The following is a 27,120-nucleotide window of genomic DNA, read 5'->3' on the forward strand; positions in this document are numbered from 1 at the left end:
CCAGAGCCTGGCACGTAGGAGGCTCTTGATAAATGGTCATCGGTTGTCTTTGTCAAGGGCACTGCCGGCCTGGTGGGGGGGGGGGGGCTGGATGGTGCTGGGGGGGATGGTTTGTGTGAACACCCCAACCATTTGAAGAGCCTTATTTGTGGGCTCAGTTCCAGGCCTGGGGCTGGGAGACAGTGGATACCCACATCCTGGAAAGGGGACCCGGGCCTTGGGGGCCCAGATCTCTGGCCCAGAAAGTGAGGTCCTGGAAGTGGGTAGTCAGCGTGAGGAGGCCCCTCGGGCCCAGGCCGAGTGGGCAGTGACCTGGGGTGTGTGTGAAGCGCTGTCTGGACAGGACTGTCTGCCCTGGGTGTGTGTGCGTGTGCGAGTGCTCCTGTGTGTGTGTGCCTGTGTGTGCGTGTGCTCCTGTGTGTGTGCCTGTGTGTGTGTGCGTGTGTGTGCACCTGTGTGTCTATGTGTGTGCGTGTGTGTGTCTGTGTGTGTGCTCCTGTGTGTGTGTGCACCTGTGTGTGTGCACCTGTGTGTCTATGTGTGTGCGTGTGTGTGTCTGTGTGTGTGCGTGTGTGTGTCTCTGTGTGCATGTGCTCCTGTGTGTGTGTCTGTGTGTGTGCACCTGTGTGTCTATGTGTGTGCGTGTGTGTGTCTGTGTGTGTGCCTGTGTGTGTCTGTGTGTGTGCGCCCATGTGTGTCTGTGTGTGCGTGTGCTCCTGTGTGTGTGTCTGTGTGTGTGCACCTGTGTGTCTGTGTGTGTGCATGTGTGTCTGTGTGTGTGCTCCTGTGTGTGTGCCTGTGTGTGCGTGTGCTCCTGTGTGTCTGTGTGTGTGTCTGTGTGTGCACCTGTGTGTCTATGTGTGTGCGTGTGTCTATGTGTGCATGTGCTCCTGTGTGTGCGCGTGTGTGTCTGTGTGTGTGTGCCCATGTGTGCCTGTGTGTGCGTGTGCTCCTGTGTGTCTGTGTGTGTGTCTGTGTGTGCGCCCATGTGTGTCTGTGTGTGCGTGTGTGTCTGTGTGTGTGCTCCTGTGTGTGTGCCTGTGTGTGCGTGTGCTCCTGTGTGTCTGTGTGTGTGTCTGTGTGTGCACCTGTGTGTCTATGTGTGTGCGTGTGTCTATGTGTGCATGTGCTCCTGTGTGTGTGCCTGTGTGTGCGCGTGTGTGTCTGTGTGTGTGTGCCCGTGTGTGCCTGTGTGTGCGTGTGCTCCTGTGTGTCTGTGTGTGTGTCTGTGTGTGCGCCCATGTGTGTCTGTGTGTGCGTGTGTGTCTGTGTGTGTGCTCCTGTGTGTGTGCCTGTGTGTCTATGTGTGTGCGTGTGTCTATGTGTGCATGTGCTCCTGTGTGTGTGCCTGTGTGTGCGCGTGTGTGTCTGTGTGTGTGTGCCCATGTGTGCCTGTGTGTGCGTGTGCTCCTGTGTGTCTGTGTGTGTGTCTGTGTGTGCGCCCATGTGTGTCTGTGTGTGCGTGTGTGTCTGTGTGTGTGCTCCTGTGTGTGTGCCTGTGTGTCTATGTGTGTGCGTGTGTCTATGTGTGCATGTGCTCCTGTGTGTGTGCCTGTGTGTGCGCGTGTGTGTCTGTGTGTGTGTGCCCATGTGTGCCTGTGTGTGCGTGTGCTCCTGTGTGTCTGTGTGTGTGTCTGTGTGTGCGCCCATGTGTGTCTGTGTGTGCGTGTGTGTCTGTGTGTGTGCTCCTGTGTGTGTGTGCACCTGTGTGTGTGCACCTGTGTGTCTATGTGTGTGCGTGTGTGTGTCTGTGTGTGTGCGTGTGTGTGTCTCTGTGTGCATGTGCTCCTGTGTGTGTGTCTGTGTGTGTGCACCTGTGTGTCTATGTGTGTGCGTGTGTGTGTCTGTGTGTGTGCCTGTGTGTGCCTGTGTGTGCGCCCATGTGTGTCTGTGTGTGCGTGTGCTCCTGTGTGTGTGTGCCTGTGTGTGTCTGTGTGTGTCTGTGTGTGCGTGTGTGTCTGTGTGTGTGCTCCTGTGTGTGTGCCTGTGTGTGCGTGTGCTCCTGTGTGTCTGTGTGTGTGTCTGTGTGTGCACCTGTGTGTCTATGTGTGTGCGTGTGTCTATGTGTGCATGTGCTCCTGTGTGTGTGCCTGTGTGTGCGCGTGTGTGTCTGTGTGTGTGTGCCCATGTGTGCCTGTGTGTGCGTGTGCTCCTGTGTGTCTGTGTGTGTGTCTGTGTGTGCGCCCATGTGTGTCTGTGTGTGCGTGTGTGTCTGTGTGTGTGCTCCTGTGTGTGTGCCTGTGTGTGCGTGTGCTCCTGTGTGTCTGTGTGTGTGTCTGTGTGTGCACCTGTGTGTCTATGTGTGTGCGTGTGTCTATGTGTGCATGTGCTCCTGTGTGTGTGCCTGTGTGTGCGCGTGTGTGTCTGTGTGTGTGTGCCCATGTGTGCCTGTGTGTGCGTGTGCTCCTGTGTGTCTGTGTGTGTGTCTGTGTGTGCGCCCATGTGTGTCTGTGTGTGCGTGTGTGTCTGTGTGTGTGCTCCTGTGTGTGTGCCTGTGTGTCTATGTGTGTGCGTGTGTCTATGTGTGCATGTGCTCCTGTGTGTGTGCCTGTGTGTGCGCGTGTGTGTCTGTGTGTGTGTGCCCATGTGTGCCTGTGTGTGCGTGTGCTCCTGTGTGTCTGTGTGTGTGTCTGTGTGTGCGCCCATGTGTGTCTGTGTGTGCGTGTGTCTATGTGTGCATGTGCTCCTGTGTGTGTGCCTGTGTGTGCGCGTGTGTGTCTGTGTGTGTGTGCCTGTGTGTGCGCCCATGTGTGTCTGTGTGTGCGTGTGCTCCTGTGTGTGTGTGCCTGTGTGTGTCTGTGTGTGTCTGTGTGTGCGTGTGTGTCTGTGTGTGTGCTCCTGTGTGTGTGCCTGTGTGTGCGTGTGCTCCTGTGTGTCTGTGTGTGTGTCTGTGTGTGCACCTGTGTGTCTATGTGTGTGCGTGTGTCTATGTGTGCATGTGCTCCTGTGTGTGTGTGCCTGTGTGTGTCTGTGTGTGTCTGTGTGTGCGTGTGTGTCTGTGTGTGTGCTCCTGTGTGTGTGCCTGTGTGTGCGTGTGCTCCTGTGTGTCTGTGTGTGTGTCTGTGTGTGCACCTGTGTGTCTATGTGTGTGCGTGTGTCTCTGTGTGCATGTGCTCCTGTGTGTCTGTGTGTGCCCGTGCGCGTGCGCGCCCTTTCGGGTGGGCGGGGCAGGGCGGGGAGGGGTCGCCAACGTGGAGTTGCCCTTTGACCTCCCGGTGACAGTAACCCAGGAGCCCAGGCTCCGGGTTCGAGTGTCCGGGGCTGTCCCCTCGGTGCAGGTCAGACAGGCTCCCCTCACTCCTCACACCTCCAACCCGGCCCCCAGGTGGCGCCCTCCCACACCCAGCCGCACCCCAGGCACGGGGCGTCGCCCCGCCCCCGCCCCGCCCACGGCGCCCTCCGGCCTCGCTCTGCTGTGGTCCCGCCTCTTTTCCCTGGCTCTCCATTCTCCGAACTCTCCGATGCTTATGCCCCGCCCCCACTTCAGGTCGCAGCACTCATACCCTGGCCCCGCCTCCTCCTGGGCCTTATCCTCTTGGCGTAGCCCACGGGCCCCCTCCCCCAACCCTCCGGCTCCTCCCTCCCGGGGGCCCTGGCTTCGCCCCTCCCGTGATGCCTCTTGGGAGTTGTAGTTCGAGCTCGGGAATTACACTTCCGGCTCACGTCCCACGTGCCTGGGTGAGAACTACGCTTCCCAGCATGCCCGCGCCTTCGCTGCGGGTCACGTGAGCGTCCACCATGGCTTCCTGGTGCGGCTCGGGCTGAGGCGGGTGCGGGCCGGACCTGAGTACCCGCCCCAGGTGTCTCCCCCCTCCCCCACCCTGACCTCGGACCGCGGAGCCTCCTCCCTCTCCTTCCCTGCCCCCCGCCCCCACCATGCAGAAGATCAAGTCTCTCATGGCCCGCCAGGTGAGTCGTGGGGGGCGGGGGAGGGTTGGGCGGCGGGTGCGGAGGGGACCGAAGACGGAGGGAGGACCCGCCTGGGCAAAGGCGCGGAGGTCCACGCTGTGGACTCTGCGGGCTTCCGGCCCCGCCCTGGCTCCTGGTCCTCTCAGGGCCTCGCGCTCCAATTTTCCAGGGATGCCAGACCCCGCCTGCCTCAGTTCCCCCCCGGGGCTGCCGCGAGCATGCCCCGGAGGACCCAGACCAAGGGGTGGGGGGGAGCCGCCGCGAGGCCGCAGGTCGGATCGAGCCTCGGTCTTCGTTCCAGGGTCTCAAGAGCCCGCAGGACAGCGTCAGTGACCTGAGCCCGGTGGAGCATCTCCGGCTGCCCAGCAAGGTAACGTCGCGGGGCCCCCGCCCGGGGCACCCTCCCTCGCCCTCTCCCCGGTGGGTGGAGGAACGCGCCCATTGTGCGCCAGGCTCCTTCCCCATGTTAGCAGGGGGGAAGCCTCGGGGCCCTGGGGGAGGCACACGGCCCTGGGACCCTGAGGGTGGAGCCTGGGGGCGGGGCTCGAGCTGGGCTCCCCTTCGTGCCTGCGCCCCACTTTCCCTCTTGGTTGGCTTTAGTTCTGCGTGCGCTGCACGTGTGTGCGCGCGTGTGCTTGTGTGCAGTGCGTTTGTGCGTGTGAGTGCATGTTTGTACATACGTGTGCGTGCGCACATGCACGTGTTTGTACGTGTGTGTGCCCGCACACGTGTGCATGCTTGTGCAGTGTACAGTGTAGATGTGCATGCACATGCGTGCATGTTTGGGCGTGCATGTGTGCAGTGTGCATGTGCATGCACATGTGTGCATGTTTGTGTGTAGTGTGCATGTGCCCGCACATGTGTGCATGTTTGTGTGTAGTGTGCATGTGCGCGCACATGTGTGCATGTTTGTGTGTAGTGTGCATGTGCCCGCACATGTGTGCATGTTTGTGTACATGTACAATGTAGATGCGCATGCACATGTGTGCATGTTTGTGTGTAGTGTGCATGTGCCCGCACATGTGTGCATGTTTGTGTACATGTACAATGTAGATGCACATGCACATGTGTGCATGTTTGGGCGTGCATGTGTGCAGTGTGCATGTGCGTGCACATGTGTGCATGTTTGTGTGTAGTGTGCATGTGCCCGCACATGTGTGCATGTTTGTGCATGTTTGTGTGTAGTGTGCATGTGCCCGCACATGTGTGCATGTTTGTGTGTAGTGTGCATGTGCGCGCACATGTGTGCATGTTTGTGCATGTTTGTGTGTAGTGTGCATGTGCCCGCACATGTGTGCATGTTTGTGTGTAGTGTGCATGTGCGCGCACATGTGTGCATGTTTGTGTGTAGTGTGCATGTGCCCGCACATGTGTGCATGTTTGTGTACATGTACAATGTAGATGCGCATGCACATGTGTGCATGTTTGTGTGTAGTGTGCATGTGCCCGCACATGTGTGCATGTTTGTGTACATGTACAATGTAGATGCACATGCACATGTGTGCATGTTTGGGCGTGCATGTGTGCAGTGTGCATGTGCGTGCACATGTGTGCATGTTTGTGTGTAGTGTGCATGTGCCCGCACATGTGTGCATGTTTGTGCATGTTTGTGTGTAGTGTGCATGTGCCCGCACATGTGTGCATGTTTGTGTGTAGTGTGCATGCGCGCGCACATGTGTGCATGTTTGTGTGTAGTGTGCATGTGCCCGCACATGTGTGCATGTTTGTGTACATGTACAATGTAGATGCGCATGCACATGTGTGCATGTTTGTGTGTAGTGTGCATGTGCCCGCACATGTGTGCATGTTTGTGTACATGTACAATGTAGATGCACATGCACATGTGTGCATGTTTGTGCGTGCACGTGTGCAGTGTGCATGTGCCCGCACATGTGTGCATGCTTGTGCACGTGTACAGTGTAGATGTGCATGCATGTTTGTGCGTGTATGTGTGCGCGTGACTGTGGGCCTCTCACAGCATGGCCCTGAGGCTGGAGTCCTGACAGCAGGCTGGCCATGGACTTCTCCTCTGGACCTTGCTCCCCGGGGGTCCGGACCAGCCCTGGAGCCACCCCAGGGCCGTTGAGAGCCTGGCGGGCCTGGGGCACGGAAGCTTGTCCATGGCCGTTGAGCCCCCTTGGCCCCTTCCTCTGGGGTTGGGAATGGCAAAGGCTCCTCCCCCAGATTTACTGGGGCGGCCTGGTGACAGCGACAGGCCAGCGTGTGTGGCCTCTGCCCGTGTGCTGGTGCGTGTCTGCGCGTGGGCTCTGTCTCTGAGAGCCTGCCCTGACGTGGAGAGTTCTCTGTCTGATCGTCCTTCCTCCTGTCTGTCAGGGAAGAGGAAGGCCGCTGGTGTGTGGGGCACCAGGCCTCGAGTTAGGACGTGGCCTCAGATACTTCCTAGCGGGGTGACCCTGTTTGCCTCAGTTTCCTGATCTGTAAAATGCATCTCTGCCGAGAAACCCCCAAAGAGGGTCACGAGAGTCAGACGTGGCTGAAGTGATGGAACAGTTTTGTGTTTATTTGTGTGTGTTTTCATTGGTGCCTTTGGGTTTTTTATATCAGTTTCCCCAAGTTCTCCCAGAGAACCAGCCAACCAATAGCCTTAGTTGAAAGATTAAAAAAGAAAAGAGAAAAAATAATCACGAGCGCTAGAGGGCGCCACACCTCACGGAGAGCAGGTGCTGGACCCAGGAAACCCCGAGTTCAAATCCAGCCTCATACGCTTACCTACTGGGTTGCTTCACCTTCATCTGCCTCAGTCTTCTCACCTGTAAAATGGGAGTGATAACAGCACTGCCCTTCCAGGGTGTTGTGAGGCTCATGCATGTAAAGCGCTTACCATGTGTCTGGTGCCCAGAATGCGCTCTATAAATGCTTGCCCCCAAACCCCAGCCATGTGCTGGGTGCAAGGTGAAGCCCCAGGTGCGCCGTTCTCTTCATTCTGATGGTTTGGAGCATTTTTCATGTTGCTGTTACGAGTTTACATTTCTATATAACACAATGTATTTTTCCCCAATCCCATGTAAGAACAATTTTGTACGTTTATTTTTTAAATTTTGGATTCCAGATTCTGTCCCCCCTCCCAGAGACAGGGAGCCTTGCCCGTATGTCAGGTGTTTCCACATGATCATCTCCCTTTTGAGAACAGCCCGTGCCTGGCCCATGTACCTGCTAGGTATTGGCTCTCAGTGGGCGGGAGGTTCTAGTCAGTTCTGCGGCCCGCCGAAATCAGAGCTTTCGCAGAGAACTCTGGTCCGAGTTTCTCCCACTTGACGGCTCCCTCTGCTTCTAGATCCTCCCCACGTTTGGTTCCGAGTCCGTCCCCGCAGAGCTGTGGGAGGTTCGGCATCTGAGTATCGTGACGTTCCTGGTACCCATTCTGAATGTCATTTTAAAGGCTGTCATGAGTTTGTTAAAAAGTTAAACTTAGTTTTCAGAAGTGCTCTGAGGATGGAGTTTTGTGATTGGCAGACCCTGGTGGGTTGCGGCAGGAAGACACTGACCTGTGCCTGCCTGCTGCACACAGGGCACCCGCCGTCCAGGAGCTCCCTCCCTAACATCCCTCAGGCTGTGAGCCTCTCCCCTGTGTCCTCATTGAGGGGCTCCTCCTCCAGAGCGCACTGACCATGACCTTCCTCAGTGGCGTTTGACCTAGCCCCATCCAGCCTCGATTGTTCCCTCTGTGCTCTCAGGCACATGTGCCTTCTCACTGTTCCTCACACCTGGTGCACCTCGTCTCCCACCTGTGGTCCTTTGCACCAACAGTGTTCCTCATTCCCAGAAGGCCCTCCTTCCTCTCTTCTGCCTGTTGGAGACCAGCTCTGGAGCCAGGGTGGTGGGAGGCCTTTCCTGTTTGACCTCCCCAGCATGCACACACACATGCACACATGTATACACACATACATGCTGCCACATGCACATACACAAACAGCACATTGATGCACACATGCACCACTTTCTCTGACTTGCATGAACCTGTGCATACTGTCTCCTCAATTAAATTGTGGGGAGCCCTTAGGAGATTCTCTTGGAATTTTGTTCCAGGCATAGTGCTAGGCCTATGGAAGGTCATCATAAGTCCTGGCTGTTCTGTATATCTGTGATTTATTAAATTTCTGTGCCTCCCTATTCCTCTGTTCCTTTGTCACAAAGAGTCTGTTATGCGCACGGAGCAGAATGAATGAGGGCTGTGCAGTGACAACAGTGGCTTTTTAATCGGCCATTTTATTTTTGTGTATTTTAATTAGAGATGACTTAGGCAGAAAGTCTGTGGAGTCTGTTTCCCCAGGGATTTGTGCTGGTGACAAGAGCAGAACTGGGCAGGGAGCCTGCCAGTCTCTGCCACAGGCTTCCTCGCAGCTGGGTCAGAGGCCACCAGGTCACAGCCTTAGAGCTGGCAAGGTCTCCTGGGCCATCAGACTCTTTTCTAGTTGAAGATCCAGATGGGGACATGAATGTGCTGGGTGTGAGACAGAAATGAAGACGAAATTGGCCCTCCCTCTGGGAGCTGCCCTTCTGTTGGGGAGGAAATAGCAGGTGTATAATAAGTGCATGCAGGACATATAGAAAACAAACCCAGGGTGTTCTGGGGCCGGAGGGAGGGACTTGGGGGTCCACCAAGAGGCCGTGTTAGTGTTGCTCATGCAGGGGCCTATGGGGGGTTGCTCATTTTGTACCATTAGAAACAAAGGATGTGACTTGGCAAGCTGGAAAGGGGCTGTATCCAGTGGTCAGTGGGTGGCTGTTGGTGGTGTAAGTGGCCTGTAGCACATGGAGCTAGCCTCTGGGCCAGGCTCCCAAGCTCTAGGGCTTCTGGGGTCACCTGGGTTGACCCGGAGGCCTCTTGGTGTCTGTCATTGAGGGGAGTGAGGGTCGGCCCCTGGAGTGACTCATTGGTTAGTCAGGCTTTGGCTGCGCTTGTGGTCACCCTGGCTTTGTGGTTTTTTTTAAAGGAGGAATCGCGAGAGCTTCGGGAACAGCCCATTGACCCCCAGGCCCAACAAGAAATCATCAACAGCATCGAGGATGTCTACTTCTCGCCCGACTCGTTTGATATTGTGAAGTATGAGATGGAGGTAAGGGCTGTGGCTTCTGCAGGGATGGTGAGGGCAGAGGCCTTCAGGGGGGCCGCAGGGCTCCGGGGCCATACCTGCAGTGGACACTGGTGGGAGGAAGGGTTTCAGTGCTGCTTTGGGGGCAGGGGCGGTGGCAGCTATGGCTCTGACCAAAATCTGAGTTTTCTGACCTGGTGGGGAACCGAAAAAGGACCTGTGAGGAGACCTGGGCCCAGCCATCCATTTTACAAAGGAGGGAGTTTGGTCCAGACTGCTGTTGGCAAGGCAGTCTGCTCAGTGATAGAGGTTCAGTCAGAGGGACAGTACTAGCAGTGGGGGAGTAGAGGGACTGGGAAAGGCCTCCTACAGAAAGTGGGATTTGAAGGAAACCTGGCTGTAGAGGTGAAGGAAGGGAAAGCGTTCTAGGCATGGGGCATAGCCAGTGCAAAGGCATGGAGATGGGAGATGGAGTGAGGAACAGGAAGAAGACCAGTGTAGTTGAATGATAGAATATGTGAAGTACAGTGAGGGGTAAGGAGACTAGAAAGGAAGGAGGGGAACTAGGTAATAAAGGGCTTTGAATGCCAAACAGCATTTTGTATTTGATCCTGGAGGCCATAGGGAGTTTGTTGAGTAGGGAGGAGTGACATGATTAGACCTACATTTTAGAAAAATCACTTTGGTGGCTGAATGGAGCATAGAGTGGAGTGGGGAGAAACTTGAGGCAGACTGTCCTCCACCAAGAGGCTCTTCAGTGCTCCAGAGGAACGGCCGGCTGGAGATGCTCTAGAGATGCTCTAGAGGAGTGGCTGGCCGGAGACGCTGCAGAGGAGCGGCTGGCCAGAGACGCTGCAGAGGAGTGGCTGGCTGGAGATGCTCTAGAGGAGCAGCCGGCCAGAGATGCTGCAGAGCAGCAGCCGGCCAGAGATGCTGCAGAGGAGTAGCCAGCTGGAGACGCTCTAGAGATGCTCTAGAGGAGCAGCCGGCCAGAGATGCTGCAGTGGAGCAGCTGGCCGGAGACGCCCTAGAGATGCTGCAGAGGAGCGGCCGGCCTGGAGATGCCCTAGAGATGCTCTAGAGGAGCGGCCTGCTGGAGAGGCTCTAGAGATGTTCTAGAGGAGCGTCTGGCTGGAGACGCTGCAGAGGAGCGACCGGCCTGGAGACGCTGCAGAGCAGCAGCCGGCCAGAGATGCTGCAGAGGAGTGGCCAGCTGGAGACGCTCTAGAGATGCTCTAGAGGAGCAGCCGGCCAGAGATGCTGCAGTGGAGCAGCTGGCCGGAGACGCCCTAGAGATGCTCCAGAGGAGCGGCCGGCCAGACACGCTGCAGAGGAGCGGCCGGCTGGAGATGCCCTAGAGATGCTCTAGAGGAGTGGCCAGCTGGACACGCTGCAGAGGAGCAGCTGGCCAGAGATGCTCTAGAGATGCTCCAGAGGAGCGGCTGGCCAGACATGCTGCAGAGGAGCAGCTGGCCAGAGATGCTCTAGAGATGCTCCAGAGGAGCGGCTGGCCAGAATGCTGCAGAGGAGTGGCCAGCCTGGAGATGCTGCAGAGGAGCGGCAGCCAGAGATGCCGCGGAGGAGAAATTGAGTAGAGATGCTGCCATGATGAAATTGTCCAAAGACGGTGACTAGGTGAAATCTACCAGAGATACTGTTCCAGTGAAATGAACAGGCCTTGGTACCCTATCAGAAGGGGGTGGGGTAGACCAGGAGGAGTTGACTCAGGATGTTTCCTAGGTTGGGAGCCTGAGGCACTCGGAGGATGGGGATGCCCTCGACAGCAAGGTCAGAGGGTTTATGGGAAAGGTGATGAAGGAATTCCATTGTGTGCTTATCAGGCTTCGCCTTTGGAGAAGGCAGTGTCAGGCAGGAGGCTCAGTCACAAGGGGCAGAGATAGTCTTTGAGGCAGGAAAGGCATTGACTGTTCTCCCAGATTCTTTCTAGGGGTTTGGCAGTGAGTGGTGGAGATCAATGGGATGGCAGCTAAGAAATATCATAGCACAGAGTGCTGGGCCTGGAGTCAGGGAGAGCTGAGTTCAAATTTGGCCTCAGGTACTTCCTAGCTGGGTGACCCTGGGTCATTTAACCTCTAACTGTCCTAGTTTCATCATCGGTACAATGGGATTAATAACAGCACTGATCTCCTAGGGTTGTGATGAGGATCAAGTGAGATAATATTTATCAAGTCTCAGTGTGAGGCCTGGCTTGGGGAGCCTGGCTCTGTAAATGTGAACTATGATGGTAGCAAAGTCAAGGAAAGGTTTTCCAGGGTGGGAGAGGTCCTGGGCTGTTTCTAGCCTGAAAGTTCAGCCCCCAATAGGTTGGGACTGATTAATATAAGTAAGAGAAGGGACGATCATTGGGTCGCTGCTGATGGGGATGGGTCAGGGTGGGCGGATAGGCATTGATAAAGAGCTTAGCCCATCACTCCTGAAGGCAGAAAACTTTGGATGCCTGGGCTCCCTTCATAGCTCAATAATTCTGGTCAGGTCCACCTCCCTGGGCCTCAGTTTCCTTATTTGTAAAGTGAAGGGGCTGGATTCTGAGAGGCCTTTCAGCTTTAAATCTCTGACCCTGAGAATGTAATGGAAAGACCTTAGAATCCACCTAACACTACCTCCTTCCCCCCCCTCCCCATTTTATAGATGAGGAAACTGAGGCTTAGACTGCCCAAGGTCATGGAGTAAGAGTTATCTGTGGTAGAGTTTGAATCTGAGCCTCCCCATTTTAGTGACACCACTGCATGGGGTAATATGGTGTGTGGCCTTGCTTTCTTTTGTTAAAGAACAGGAGACAGGAGAACAGGAGGCATTGGGGCACTGCGGGGCTGGGGTGTCAGCCGCTCAGGATCGAGAGGAACATGAATTTGAAGGAGATTAAGCATGGTGCAAGGGCAGTCAGCAGTGAGAGAAGGCTGATGAGAGACTGAGCAGGGGGCTGGGGAACCTGAGCTAGGCTTGATCCACTGGGGGGGGGGGGCGGGGTGTGCATGCGGTTCATTTGGAAGGCGTACATGGCTCTGCTGACCATTGATCCCCAAACCAACATTGGTTCATCCCCATTGGTGGTTTTGCCCACAGAAGCTTCCTCCTGTCCTCAATTTGCAAGAATTGGAAGCGTACAGAGACAAGCTGAAACAGCAGCAGGCTGCTGTAAGTATAGAGAATGACTGCTGACTTCTGGGGCTGGCCTGGGGGAGATGGGGCAGGCCGAGGTGGGTCATGCTAGGCACAGCTCTGACTTCGGCTTCAGGGAGGGATGGAAAGACTCAGAGTGGTGCCTTTCACCTTGATGCAGCTTCTGCCCTGAACCCTGAGGTGGGCAGGGTTTCATCCAGGCTTCTGGGGTCACTTGTTCCTTGTGTCCAGGGACCTTCTTGGCCATAGTTGGGCCAGCGTGGACCCAGAGTCTAGTCCAGGCGTTTCACCAGAGGGCTGATTTGATGAGGCCAAGGCCTTCATGGCTTTATGCCTCAGTTTCCTCCCCTGTAACATGAGAAGTCTGAACTCCAGGATTTCTCATTTCTAATGGATCCTGGCATTGAGTCCAAGCCGCTGATTTTATAGATGAGGAAACTGAGGCCCAGGGGAGTGCAGTGAGATGTAGAGGCTGAGTGGGGCTTCCTGGGTCTTAGCTTGTTGCTTTCATTGCACCATGGCTCACTTGGTGGGAGCCCTTCTCTCATTCATTGGTCCCCAAATCCTCTGCTGGTGGTCAGGGGGTGGTGGGGCCTGGAAGGAGGAGGGAGGGCCGTTTCCTGACACTGGGCTCCCCTGGTCCTTGGTGGCAGCCATGCATGAGAACAGTCTGGAAAGCCTTTTCAACTTGGCAGGGTGACCTTGGGGAAGGGTCTTGCAGGGTGAGGGTGGCGGTGAGGGGGAGGGTGGGTGTGAAAGAAGAGGCTGGTCTTGTATTGAAAGACTATCCTTGATGTCGGCTCTCCATGTCTGTCTGTCTGTCTTTGCTTGAGCAGGTCTCTAAGAAAGTCGCAGATTTGATCCTTGAAAAGCAGCCAGCTTATGTCAAGGTAGGAGGTCCTTGGAGAACCTTGGGGGCTGGTGGGGGCGGTGCTTCAGGAGTGGGGTCTCCAGGGTGAGACCAAGGTGGGCTGGGTGGGCCTGGGAGGTCCTGGCTTTGCTATCAGCAGGATCAGGCATCCTCTTTTCACTCTGTCTCAGAGTGTTGTGACGGGGAACTTGATGATTCTAGTTCTGAGCTTGTCATGGTGAAAAGATCTTTTTTTATTTTTTTAATTTATTTTATTGATTTGGTTTGAAGGTCTTTAAGCCGTGTCTACGCTGGGGTGTTTTTTCCTGAAAGCTTTAGGGTATGTTTTTTGGTGGCTGCTCCTCCATAAGTACTTGGGCCTGGGCCATCACAGGGCAGTCTGACTCTAAATCCAGAGGGTGAGGCCTCTTGGCTGTCCAGGCCTGGCTGGGCCAGTGGCTGGCAGGGCTCATTTGTCAGGTGGGCCTTGGAGTGGGACTTGGGTCATTTTTTCTTTTCATCAGGGAGGCAGTCCTTAAATTGGAGGCAGCACAGGCTACCTGCCTTCCTCAGACAGTGGGGTCTCCGCTTGTCAGCCTGGAAGGACATGGCCTCCTTGATTAGGAATGTGAATCCTGGGGTTCATGGGGGCCCCATGGGGGCCCCTCATGGGCTGCTGGGTGAGCGGCCATCTTTGAAATTTGCTCAGCATGTTCCTCATGACTGTCGGCCCATTAGAGCTGTTGGCCAGAGAGGAGCCAGAGACAGGCAGTGACCCCCATGTACCTCCCCACAGGAGCTCGAGAGAGTAACCTCTCTGCAGACAGGCCTTCAGCTGGCTACTGTCATCTGCAGCAATGGAAGAAGGTGGGTTGCACTGCTGTAGCTTTACAGGGAGCCTAAGGGTTTCTTGTGTCCTCCTTGGACAGATGCATATCATCTGGGGTCCCTGCTTTAGAGGCCACTTTTTTACAGAGCTGGTCTGGGGTGCACCTAGGAGACTGGGAGCATAGCACAGGCCTTCCTGTTTTCTGGCCTCCTCCATGGCCTTCCCACAGTTACCTCCGGGAGCTTCCTTGGGGCATGCTCCATGTGGCCTACCCCTGGGTCAGGCTGTGTTGCCCCTGGGCTCCGTGGCCCCTCCTGGGCAGTGCCCAGTGCCCATGAACTAGCTCCCTACTTCATGTTGACGGTTGTTTCCTGGGATTGACACTGGTCTCGCTCACATCACAAAGTCTGGAGCTGGGGGCCTGGTTTAGCCTGGCCTATATCTTTGTTCTTTCTTCTTGCAGGCACCTGAATATCGCAAAGGAGGGTTTTACTCAGGCCAGTTTGGGCCTTCTCGCGAACCAGCGGAAGCGCCAGCTGCTGGTTGGCCTGCTGAAGTCCTTGAGGACTATAAAAACACTGGTGGGTCTGGGGGTTCAAGGTGTGGCTGTTGGGCTGCTCTTGGGCCACCATCTCACTACTGCTGTTTGTTTTTGCAGCAAAGAACGGACGTGCGCTTGAGTGAGATGCTGGAGGTCAGTGAGGGTTTTGAGGGTCATAGGACACCACTGAGCCCCTGCCCCCCAATATGTGTGTGGAGTGAGCCCCAGAGCAGAGGTCTCTCCATAGGTGGTCTCTCATTTTCCGCTAGGTGCTGCTGAGAGCCCTCCTCCTGATGGCCTAGTACAAGTCCTTGGGACCTGCCCTGTCTGGCTGCTCATGGCAGCGACAATGCCCATAGCTGGCCCTGGTACCCATGTGACTGGGGAAACTGAGGCACCTACTGAGGGCTGTGCATTTTCATTGTACATTAAGATGAGTTTTTTTGAAGACCTTGGTGGTCTTGTCCTGCAGAACCTGCCTCAGTAGGTGCTGTGGTGGTAGAGACCCTGTTCCCTGGTCACAGAATTGGCTGGGTCACTGCCCCCTCATGGTTATTCCCTAATGTTCTGTCTTCTCAGAAACAAGTCCATGCCCTAGCCTGCCTCATTTTCCCGTTCTGCTTCCCCTTCTGCTCTGGGTCCCCCACAAATAGCCCCCAGACCTGGGGTCATGCTCCCCAGTTGGGACATGCCCCTTCTCCTAGCTAGCACCTGTCCCATGGTGCCTCTGTTCTCTCTCCAACCTCCCTTGTCTCCCCAATGTCTCCCTGTCCCCACACAAATGCTGTGCCTGTGTTTGTTCCTCCCCAAGGAAGAAGATTATCCTGGAGCTATCCAGCTCTGCCTTGAATGTCAGCAGGCAGCCAGCACTTTCCGACATTACAGCTGTATCAGGTATGGGAGCTAGTGGCCCCAAGTGGGCAAGGTGGGTCGTTGGGGCATTTCCACAAGTGTAGAGTGTGTTGGAAAGACCAGGCACCTATACCTACCTCCCCCAAACCCACCCTGTCTGCCATGGTGCCCAAGGAAGGATCTCTTGGAAGAGGCAGCCCTGCCTCTTTCCTTATGGGCAGCATTTTTTTTTTACTGCATTGTAGAGGGTTTTATTTTTTTCCCCCAATTACATGTAAACAGTTTTTTAACATTTTAAAAAAATTTTGAGTTCCAAATTGTCTCTGTTTCAACTCACCCTTTCTCCCCCTTGGGAAGGTAAGCAGTTTGATGTAGGTTGTACAGGTGCAGTCATGCAAAACATATTTCCGTGTTAGTCATGTTGTGGAAAAAAAGCACAGACAAAAAATAAAAAACAAGGAAAATCAAGTAAAGGAGAGGGCAGCTTTGGTCTGCGTGCGGACTCTGTTCCGTCTTTCTCTGGAGGCGATAGTCTCCATCATGAGTCTTTGGGATTGTCCTGGATCATTGTATAGCTAAGGGTAGCTAAGTCATTCACAGTTCTTCATTGAACAACATGTCTGGCACTGTGTCCAACGTTTTCCTGGTCCTGCTTACTGCACTTTGCATCAATGCAAGTAAATCTCTCCTGGTTTTTCTGAAATCACCCTGCTTGCTGTTTCTTCGAGCACAGCGATATTCCAGTACAATCAGATACCACAGCTTGCTGAGCCCTTCCCCCGTTGATGTACACCCCTTTGATTTCTAACTCTTAGCCACCACAAAAAGAGCTACTGTAAATATTTTTGTACATACAGGTCCTTGTCCCTTTTTCTTTTGGTCTTTGGGATACAGACCTAGCAGTACTATTGCTGGACCAAAGGGCATGTACGATTTGATAGCCCTTTGGACATTGTTCCAGATTGCTCTCCAGAATGGTTGGATCAGCTCACCATTCCACCAACAATGCATCAGTGTCCCAGTTTTCCCATGTCCTCTCCAATATTTGATACTTTCATTTTCTGTAATATTCACTCATCTGATAGGAGTGAGGTGGTACCTCAGCGCAGTTTTAATTTGCATCTCTAGTCAATAGTGAGGTAGAGTATTTTTTCATACGACTAGAGATTTGGGTTTCTTCATCTGAAAACTGCTTATTCATATCCTTTGACCATTTGTCAGCTGAGGAATGTAGAGGCAGCATTTTCAGTTCACCAATTGGATCTAGACCTTGAGAAGTGGGAGGGAGCTCAGAGACCACTTGGGACTTCACCTTCATTTGACAGGGGAGGAAACTGAGGTGCCTCGAAAGGCAAAGTTAGAGGCAGGATTTGAATCCTGATCCTCAGACTCCACAGCCTGTACTTTGTTCCACTGGATCTGGACACTTTGACCATTTCATATCTTTCCTGCCAGAAAGTCATTGTCACAGATGAGGTGGCACACTTTTGTTTCCCAACTTGAATCAGATTTTTTTTATCATTTAAAAATGCAACTATCTAGCCCAGTGTTTCATTAGGACTCATTCTGTGAAATGGGGAGTTCAGTTTTGTCTTCATAGTCCCAGCCTGCGGTCTTGTCCAGCAGGGCCCCAGACAAAGGAACGTGGCCCAGTGGCTGCTTTTCCAGGAAAGAGGGTTTGGGGCTTGCTCCCCTGTGCTGAGTTGCTTGCTTCTCTGCCCACACAGACCTTTGGGGGTGCCAACCAGGGGCAGGAGGGAGGGGGGGAGGAGGTCCTGTCTGCTAAATAGAGACTCCTGGCTGGCTACTGTTATCATGCTCACTGTTTTTCGATGAGGGGAACTTGTGGAATGAATGATTTTGGAACTTGGGGAATGAATACCCCAAGATTCTTTGAGAAAGAGTGGGGAAACTTGCTTGTCCTGTGTCCTGTATAGGTACCACTGAGATCTGGCATTTTGCCAAGAGGTACCTCAGTAATTTTAGTGCCTTTCCCAAACTCTAGAAAAGACTTTTGAAGTCATGGTTTGGGGACCTCTGAGATACTCTTCGATCAGTCAATGGATTACTAAGCACCTACTGTGTGCCAGGCCCTTTGCTCAGTGCTGGGGGTAGAGAAAAAGGCATAAACCAGCCATTCTTCTCCAGGAGCAGCAGCATAATGGGGGAGACAGTGTGCAAAATAAGCTACAGATAGGCTGAACAGGAAAGAATTAACAGGAAGGAGGCCCTAGAATTTGGGACAGGGAAGGCTTCCTGGCAGGGGTGGGATTCTGGTGAGGTCACTGGTCAGAGCAGAATGGGGACAGTATGCCAAGCCTAGGGGGCATCCAGACAGAAGGCTCAGAGTAGAGGTGGGGGCCAAGGTCTCCGGACCGAAGAGTGTGTGTACGAAGCCTGGAGGAAGTGGGGGCACTGAGTCATCCAGGGCTTTGGGGTGCCCAGAGGAGCATTTTGGATTTGCTCCTGGAGGCCATAGGGAGCCCCTGGAGCTTGTTGAGGTGGCAGGGCTAGAGTTTGATTGGATTGGGGTGATCAGACCTGCAGTCGGCAGAGAATGAGGGAGGAGACTCCCCACTATGGCTGTGAGGTGATGAGGAACCGTGCCAGGGTGGGGGCAATGTCAGAGGAGAGAAGGAGGAGAATTGGGGGATTGCTCCAGAGGTCACGTTGACAGGCCTTAGCTCTGTCTTAGATCTGGGTGGGGAGGTGACTCCTTAGTTGTGCCCCTAGGGGGAGGAGCTTTCAGAGGGAAAGAGAACGGTTGCTTTGGACACATTGAGGTGAAGGCATCCAGTAGACCTCTGTAGGAGGCTTGCCCAGTCCAGCTCCCTGGACTGTCTCAGAGGTGTGGAAAGTGTCTGCAAGCTTTGACATGAAGGAAGGCACCTCCAATTTCCAGTCTTCCTTCCCTCTCCTCCCCGCACTGAGCTGTCCCCTCTAGGAAGGGCTCAGAGGAGGAAGGATAAAGGTTCAATCCAGCTGCCCCACATGCCAGAACTATCAGGATGGTGGGGTTCAGTCTTCCATGCCTGTGGCATTCCCTAGCCTGTGACTAGGAGCAAGGCAGGGATCTCATGCCTCTGGAGGTGCCACCTTCCCATGTCAGGCAGGGGTCCCATTGTGTCCTTCCTTCCTTGGGAGGGGCTGTGCTGAGCAGAGCTCTGAGATGTCTCCCCTTGTCCAACAGCGAGCTGGACTCCAAGCTGCAGGACACCCTGGAGCAGATTGAGGTGAGGAGGGCCTGGGCTTGGGAGAAGGCCAGAGTGGGGGGTGAAATGGATATGTGGTCAGGGGCCCAGAACCTGGGGGTTGGGGGAGCTGTCCTGGCCTCTGAGTCCTTGCTGTGATCTGTGCTTCTGGGAAGTGGTGCGGCCTCTTGGGTGGGGCTCCCCCTCACCCCCAAGGTGAGCACAACACGATGCAGCGCTGTGTCACCACACAGCAGCACCACACAACAGGCTAGCACAATACAACACAGCCCAACACAACAGTCCAACGTAACGCAGCACAACACAATCCCATACAACCAAATCCAGCACTGTAGAGCTCAGCACAATGCAGCTTGATCTGTTCTAACACAACCCAGCCTTACAGCCTTATAGCATCACACAGCAGCACTGTGGCCCTGGCCAGCCGGACAATTGGAGGCCACAGGGGGGCCACAGGCTTACCCCCTGGGCTTGCCCATGCTCCTTTCCTGACATGTTCAGGGAGGGTGTTGATGGGGGACCTTGACGTTGGCTGGGCTTATGTCCCCTTTGGGAGCTGAGACTGGTCTTCCTGAGGCTGGGGTCTGTTTTGGACCCAAGCACGGAGGACCAGCCCCGCAGTGATCCCTCCCCCCTCCCAGAAAGGCTAATCTGGGAAACGTGTTTGCCACCAGGGCATTTTGCCCTGTCTCCCACTGCAGGAGAGAAACCTGCTTTAAGTGAGAGTTCATGGATGCTCTGAGGCCAGCAGAGCCAGCCCAACTGTGGGAAGTTGTGGCCACAGCTCTCTGTGGCCTCCCCTTGATGCGGCGGGTCCGTTATCAGGGACTGGGCTTTCAGGCCCCTGCAGGCTGTGGGCTCTGGGAGTTACTTAGTTACTAAGAATCTGTCTTCAATGAATTCTGGGCTTTCTGGCCCCAGAAGGGAGCGTAGGGGCTTGCTTGTCTAAGCCATTATTTTACAGAGGGGAGGAAGTAGTTTACCCAAGACCATGCAGCCCAGGATGTGAATTCAGGCAGTAGGGCTCCAGGGCTGGTGGGTCTTTCCTCCTGCTTGGTGTGTCTAAGGCCAGTCCCACTCATCCTGTGGGCATCCCACTGGGTACTTCTTACCAGCCCCTGCTCGTGTGTGCTCCTGTTTAGGAGCAGCTGGACGTGGCACTCTCCAAAATCTGCAAGAACTTTGATGTTGCCCACTACACCAAGGTGCAGCAGGCCTACAGGCTCCTGGGAAAGACGCAGGTGTGTCTGGGGGCTGCCCAGAGCGATGGGTCTATGTGTATGTGCATGTATTTGTGTGTGTGCGCATGTGTGTGCATGCACATGTGCATGCACAGCCTGTGGGCAGCTGGCCAGCCAAATGACATGGTTCTTGTGCCTTGCAGACCGCAATGGACCAGCTGCACATGCACTTTACGCAGGCCATCCACAATACCGTGTTCCAGGTAGTCCTGGGCTACGTGGAGCTGTGCGCAGGCAACACAGACACCAAGTTCCAGAAGCTTCAGTACAAGGACCTCTGCACGGTATGTGGTGATGAGCAGTAAAAGGGGAGCTTGCAGGGAAGGGTATGGTGAGCGAGTGTGAGCTGGGTGGATGAGAGAGGGAGAGAGAAGATGGGAAGTGTGAGCAAAGAGGAGCCTAGTGGCCCGTTTACCTATCCCAGAGCTGGCCCACGAGAAGCCTTTCAAAATCCTTTTCTAGATGCTTGGCAGGGAGAGGAAGGCAGGAGATTGGATAATAGCTAGTGGAGATGCTTTCTAAGGATGGTCAAGAGAGTCAAATGTGTCTGTGGGCCATAGGGCCATAGCCCGGAGATGAGGAAGGGCTGAAGATGTGAGAGTGGGCCTGATTGAGGACCACTGTGCTGAGGAAGAAGGGAGGAGTGGGACCAAGGGCATGGACAGCGGGTCTGGCCTTCACCTGGTGCATGGTCACCTCCTTTTCCAAGCCTGGAACGCTGCTGCTCCCCCAGTGAGTGTGCACCTGGCTCAGGCTTGCTCACCTCTTGTCTGATGGCTGCCTGGACTCCTCTGGGCCGTGGTGGGCAGGCAGATGTGATAAATAAAATTGGATTTCTAAGCCCTGCCTTCCTGCAGGAAACTGAGACAAACTGGGTCAAGTGACTTGACCAGGGTCACACAGCTGGATTCAAACTCAGGTCTTCCTGACTCCCAAATTCTTCAATCTCTGCAACGCTGAGCTTGATGTCATCTGCAGAGAGATGATTATTAAATCCATTGGAGGGCATAGAGTGCAGTAGAAGAGGGTCTAGATGAAAGCCTTGGGGGACATCCATGACCTGAGTGAGGATCCAACCAAGGAGACCAAGAAGGGCAGTCAGAGAGGGAGGAGAACCAGGAGAGAGAGAAAAGGGTGTCCCAAAAACCGAGGGAGAAGAGAGTATTATGGAAGAGGAGTAACCCACGGTATCCAAGGCTGCCGAGAGGTCCAGGAGAAGGAGGACCAAGAAGAGGCCATTGGATTTGGTAATTAAGGGATCACTGGGCACTCTGGGTGGGGGCCAGACTGTAAAGGATTAGGAAGAGTGAGAAGAAAGGGGAGGTGCCTGTTGTAGGCAGTGAGGCATTAATCTATGAAAGGCAGGCGAGATTTGAGGTCATGAGGAGCCAAGGGATCATTTTTTTTATGAGTGGGGGAGCCTCAGTAGGAAGGAACCATCATCTCTAAGGAGGTTGAAAATTGGAGAAAGCAGAAGGGGTGGGTACCAGTGTGCACAGGAGGGGATGGTGGGAAAGGAAGAGGTGCACGTGGCCCTCCAGGTCAGAGATCTCTCCCCTGATCTTCCCTGACCTAGAAGGAAGAGGAGCCTTGTGGTGAGTGTCATGGGTGTTGTGGGAAGCTCTGCTTCATCTCACTCTTAGCTGTGGGTCACCTTTCCCAACCTAGAGAAGTGTTTCATTGTGTGGCTTTCCTAGCAATGGGACAGTTTGGCGGTAGCTCTGCTTTCCCCTCCTGGGTATCTTGTTTTTGTCATTTCTTTGGTAGAAGGAGGCTCTCTTTTGGGATATCACTGGATCATAGGTTATGCACAGTTTTATAGCCCTTTGGGCATAGTTCCAAATTGCTCTCCAGAATGGTTGGATCAGTTCACAGCTCTGCCAACCATGATTAGTGTTCCAGTTTTCCCATATCTTCTCCAACATTTATCATTTTCCTTTTCTGTCATATTCGCCATTCTGATAGGTGGGAGGTGGTGCCTTAGAGTTGTTTTAATTTGCATTTCTCTACAATAGTGATTTGGAGCATTTTTTATGACTATAGATAGCTTTAATCTCATCATCTGAAAACTGTCTGTTCATATCCTTTGACCATTGGGAAATGACTTGTATTCTTATAAATTGGACTCACTTCTCTATGTATTTGAGAAGTGAGGCCATAAAAGACACTTGCTATAAAAATTGTTTCTCATCTCTGCTTTTCTTCTAGTCTTGGTTGTATTAGTTTTGTCTGTGCGAAACCTCTTTAATTTAATATCATCAAAATTAATCATTTTGCCAGTTGTAATTCTGTCTCTTGTTTGATCACAACTTTTCCCCATCTTCATGGATCTGACTGGTAAACTATTCCTTGCTCTCCTAATTTGCTTGTGGTTTCACCCTTTATTTGTAAATCATTTACCCATTTTGACCTTATCTTGATATGGTGTGAGATGTTGGTCTATACCTAATTTTTGCCATACTGTTTTCCAGTTTTCCCAGCAGTTCTTATCAAAATTGAGTTCTTAACCCGGAAGTTGGAGTCTTTAGTTTTGCTCTGGTCATCCAGTACTGTTTCTCACGTACTTGATCTATTCCCCTGATCCACTTATCTGTTTTTTAGCCAGTACCGGATTGTTTTAACGATTATCTCTTTATGATATTGTTTGAGATCCGGTACAGTCAGGCCACTTCCATTCATATTTTTTTCCCCATTAATTCCCTTGACATTCTTGACCTTTTGTTCCTCCAGATGAATTTTGTAATGGTTTTTTTCTAGCTCTGTAAAGCTCTATAAAATAATTTTTTGGTAGCCATTGGTATGGCACTGAATAAGTAAATTAATTTAGGTAGAATTGTCATTTTAATGATCTTGGCTCAGCCTATCCATGAGCAATGAATATTTTCCCAGTTATTTAGATCTGCCTTTATTTGTGTGAAAATTGTTTTTTCATTGTGTTCATACGGTTTCTGGGTTTGTCCTCTTGTAGATTCCCAAGTATTTTATATTGTTTACTGTTATTTTCAATGGAATATCTCTGTCTCTTGCTCCTGGGCTTTGTTGGTTATGCTGATTATTCATGTGGGTTTACTTTATATCCTGCAACTTTGCTCACGTTATTATTTCAGCTAGTTTTTTGTTGATTCTCTATCATTCTCTAAGCACGTCCTCATGTCATCTGGGTAGAGTGAGAGTGTTTTTCCTTACTGTCTATTATATTTTTTCAGTCCTTTTTTCTTCTTTTATTGCTGTAGCGAGCATTTCTAGTACAGTATTGAATAATGGTAGTGATGATGGGCTTATTCCCATTTCAGATAATGCTTGCTGATAGTTTTAGATATTACTTATGCTTTTAAAGAAAGCTCCATTTATTCCTATGCTCTCTAGCGTTTTTAATAGGAATGGGTGCTGTATTTTGTCAGAAGCTTTTTTTGCATCTATCAAAATAATCGTTTGATTTCTGTTGATTTTGCTACTGATATAGTCATTTATACTCATAGTTCTCCTAATATTAAATCCCTGCATTTCCGGTATAAATCTCACCTACTCATAGCGTATGATCCTTGTGATACATTGCTGTAATCTCCTTGCCTAGTATTTTATTGAAATTTTTTGTATCAGTATTCATTAGGGAAATTAATTTAGAGTTTTCTTTTTTTCTGTTTTATCTCTACCTGGTTTTGGTATCAGCCCCATATCTGTGTCATAAAAGAAATTTGGCAGGACTCTGCCTATTTTTCCAAATATTTTACATAGTATTAGAATTAATTGATCTTTAAATGTTTAGTAGAATTCTCTTGTGACTCCATCTGGGCCTGGAAATTTTTCTCTTAGGGAGTTCATTGGTAACTCTTTCCTTTTTTTTTTTTTTTAAATCTGAGATGGGGTTATTTAAGTATTCTGTTTCTTCTTTTAATTTGGGCAATTCATGTTCAGTTTTGCTTAGATTGTCAGATTTATTGACATATAATTGGGCAATAATAATATTTGCTTTAATTTCCTCTTTGTGGTGGTGAATTCACCTTTTTCATCTTTTGATATTGGTAATTTGGTTTTTTCTTTCTTTTTTAAAAATCAAATTAACCAGTGGTTTATCTGATTGTTTTTTTTTTTCATAAGACCAGCTCCTAGTTTTATTTATTAGCTCAATAGTTTTCTTTCAGGTTTATTAATCTCACCTTTAGTTTTAGGATTTCTCATTTGGTGTTTAATTGGGGGTTCTCTTTCTGGTTTTTCTTAGTTGCGTGTCCAGTTCATTGACGTGCTCTTTCTCTATTTTATTGATGTCAGAGTTCAGAGATATAAAATTCCCCTCAGGAGCGCTTGGACTGCGTCCCATCAGTTTTGTTACGTGGTCTCATTGTCGTCATTCTCTTTGATGAAATTGTTGATTGTTTCTGTGTTTTGTTCTTTGACCTGCTCATTCTTTAGGATTAGATTATTCACTTTCCTGTTAACTTTTAATCTATCTTTCCACTGCCCTTTACTGAATGTAACTTTTAGAAAGGGGCCCTTTTATGGAACATGTTCCAAGACTGGAAGCCCAGGGTGGCAAGTGGGTGAGAACTAGCATTTGGAGGAAGATTTGGTCAGTGGAGGAAGGTGGACAGTCTGTCCTCAGCAGCTTCTTTCTTTCTCCTTCAGGATTCCCTCCACTCTCTGTTGGTTGTTCCAAGGTCCTACCATGTTGTTTGTTTATTTGTTTGCACTGAGCCAGGGCCCTTAGTCTGTCTTTGTGACTTCTCCTGGTCCCTGATGAAGACTTGCAGGTGAGCTGAGAACATCATCTGATTAAGAATATGAAAAGCAGACCTGTAACATTTGTCTTTGAGTCTCAGTTTTCCTTCTTTGAGAATGAGAATTGGACTCAGTGACCTGTCTGTGAAGACCCAGCTCTGTGTGCCTGGGAGGCACACATCCATTTCATCCCAATGGACAGTGTTAGACGTGGTTGCCTGATGATGCAGATACCTATGGTGTTTTTTGCTTCCTCTTTCTCAGAATGGAGATATAGCCTTATTGTATGGCTCAGGCTTCTTGTAGGGTTTTGATCCCTGCCTGTGAAAGTGGTCGTGTCTGCTGTTGAGTCTTTGGAGGCTTTGACCTTGCCAGGTGTTCACCACAGCCTTGGAACCTGGAGAAGATAAAAGCCCTGGGTTCTCCTGTGGGTCCCTGTCCTGGTTCTTCTTTCATTTCTCTTCACTCTGGTTTTCCTTGCACATTGAGATGGCCAGGATGTCTTTTGGGGTCTTGACCCAGGCATTGGTCGCTTTCCTAGTTTTTTATAAGTTTGACATTTAAGTAAAACAAAATGACAAAAGCTAGGATTACAAATTGCAGACAGAGCCTCTGTTTCATGTGGTTCTAACCTAGGAATCTTGCTATGAGTATTTTCTGAGATGGAAGATGAATTCCTAGATCTGTCCCTTCTCCCATCTTCTTCCCTGAGACATCAGCCTTAGTATTTATTGTGAGCTCACGCTTCTTAAACCAGAGGGATGCCCATCAACCAGAGAATGGCCAAACAAGCTGTGGTATATGATTGGGATGGAATACATCTGTGCTATAAGAAATGATGAGCAGGATGATTTTAGAAAAACCTGGGAAGACATACATGAACTGATGGAGAGTGAAGTGAGTGTTGTACGTAGTAATAGCAACATGAACAACCGTGAAAGACTCAGTTACACTGATCGTGACTGTGATCTGAGATGATTCCAAAGGACCCATGGTGAAAAATGCTGTCTACCTGCAGAGAGAGAACTAATGGACTCTGAGTGCTGAGTAAAGGGAGCTTTGTTCATTTTCTTGGGGGGGGTGTGTGTGTAGGTTTTCTTTTGCAACCTGGCTACCATGGAAATATTTTTTGCATGACTCTGCATGTGTAGTTGATACATTGTTTTTCTCAAAGGGTGGGGGAGAGAGAGAATTTGGAACTCAAAATTTTAAAAAATGAATATTAATTTTTTTTTTACATATAATTGGGAAGTATTTAATGAAATAAATAGAAATTTATTTAAAAAGCCCTTAGTGCTCTCTACATGCTCCTCCTGAGGGGACTTGGCATCCCCCTGCATTGGTCTGATGAAGGCATGTGGGGAATTAGGACTGGTCAGTCCTGCGGCAGGGAGCTCTTGGGTGGCAGCCCGGAGCGTGGCAGTGGTGCTTGGGGCCTGAAGTTTCATTTTCTGGTCTGTTACTCCATGACAAGTGGAAGAGAGGGAGCTGGCTGTCTGTGACATGTTTGTGCCCTCTCTTGGGATTTATTCCTTGATGAAAGTAGAATTGTGGGGCCTTCCTCTTATCTACCTGAAAGGATGGATGAGGATTAATTAAACTGAATTTATTTGCCTCATCACCATACACTAGACCTTTTAGCTGAGCCAGAGATTCTGAGCTCAGGGAGGTGAGTCCTTTCATGGGGCTGGAGCATCTGCTCAGACCTTGTGTGGGAGCCAGGGCTTGGAGTGATCGAGGCTGGGGCTGATGTTGTACACGTTAACCTTTCTGGGCCTCAGTTTCCCTGTCTCTAAAATGAGGGCCTGGATTAGCTTTTTTCTGAAGTTTCTTAACCCTAAATGAGCTCTTAACTCCTAGTCACTTTTATCAGCTTTTGTGCTGTGTGCACATCCAGGGTGAACAGAATAGGGAGGAAGTCAGTGGTCCCTTAAAGGAGAGATGGTAAGAGGAAGGGAGAAAGTTTCGTCTGAGTAGACAACTTAGAGATTCATTTAGATTAAAAAAATGACATGCTGAAATAAAAAATAAAATAAAAACATGAATATATAGTTCTTTTTTTTAAAATTTATTTATTTAACTTTTAACGTTCATTTTCACAAAATTTTGGGTTCCAAATTTTCTCCCCATTTGTCCCCTCCCCCCACCCCAAAACACCGAGCATTCTAATTGCCCCTATCACTAATCTGCCCTCTTCTATCATCCCTCCCTTCCCTTGTTCCTATCTTCTCTTTTGTCCTGTAGGGCCAGATATCTTTCTATACCCCTTTACCTGTATTTCTTATTTCCTAGTAGCAAGAACAGTACTCAACAGTTGTTCCTAACACTTTGAGTTCCAACTTCTCTTCATCCCTCCCTCCCCACCCATTCCTTTTGGAAGGCAAGCAATTCAATATAGGCCATATCTGTGTGGTTTTGCAAATGACTTCCATAATAGTCCTGTTGTATAAGACTAACTCTATTTCCCTCCATCCTATCCTGCCCCCCATTGCTTCTATTCTCTCTTTTGATCCTGTCCCTCCCCAAGTGTTGACTTCAAATTGCTCCCTCCTCCCATTGCCCTCTCTTCCCTCATCCCCCCCACCCTGCTTATCCCCTTCTCCCCCACTTACCTGTATTGTAAGATAGGTTTTCATACCAAAATGAGTGTGCATTTTATTCCTTCCTTTATTGGAATGTGATGAGAGTAAACTTCATGTTTTTTCTCTCACCTCCCCCCTTTTTTCCTCCATTGAAAAGTCTTTTACTTGCCTCTTTTATGAGATAATTTGCCCC

General features: G+C 51.3%; 1 protein-coding gene across 5 annotated transcripts in view; it reads left to right on the forward strand.

Moving 5' to 3' along the window:
* The first annotated feature begins 3,713 nt into the window (after positions 1-3,713).
* Positions 3,714-27,120, forward strand: part of VPS50 (VPS50 subunit of EARP/GARPII complex) — a 54,456-nt gene continuing 31,049 nt past the window's right edge. Inside the window, exons 1-12 of one of the 5 annotated variants that reach the window (XM_072599300.1) lie at positions 3,714-3,909; positions 4,211-4,279; positions 8,865-8,987; positions 12,048-12,119; positions 12,941-12,994; positions 13,751-13,821; positions 14,247-14,364; positions 14,442-14,477; positions 15,136-15,218; positions 18,367-18,409; positions 19,531-19,629; positions 19,773-19,913. In XM_072599300.1, coding sequence (XP_072455401.1) covers positions 3,877-3,909; positions 4,211-4,279; positions 8,865-8,987; positions 12,048-12,119; positions 12,941-12,994; positions 13,751-13,821; positions 14,247-14,364; positions 14,442-14,477; positions 15,136-15,218; positions 18,367-18,409; positions 19,531-19,629; positions 19,773-19,913 — 942 coding nt within the window. In that variant the 5' untranslated portion in view covers positions 3,714-3,876. Of the gene's footprint in view, positions 3,910-4,210; positions 4,280-8,864; positions 8,988-12,047; positions 12,120-12,940; positions 12,995-13,750; positions 13,822-14,246; positions 14,365-14,441; positions 14,478-15,135; positions 15,219-18,366; positions 18,410-19,530; positions 19,630-19,772; positions 19,914-27,120 lie in introns of those variants that run through there. The other 4 variants (XR_011964867.1, XM_072599303.1, XM_072599301.1 and 1 more) reach the window with 4 other exon arrangements.

Source organism: Notamacropus eugenii, chromosome 3 (genome assembly GCF_028372415.1).
Source record: "Notamacropus eugenii isolate mMacEug1 chromosome 3, mMacEug1.pri_v2, whole genome shotgun sequence".
NCBI classification, from domain to species: domain Eukaryota; kingdom Metazoa; phylum Chordata; class Mammalia; order Diprotodontia; family Macropodidae; genus Notamacropus; species Notamacropus eugenii.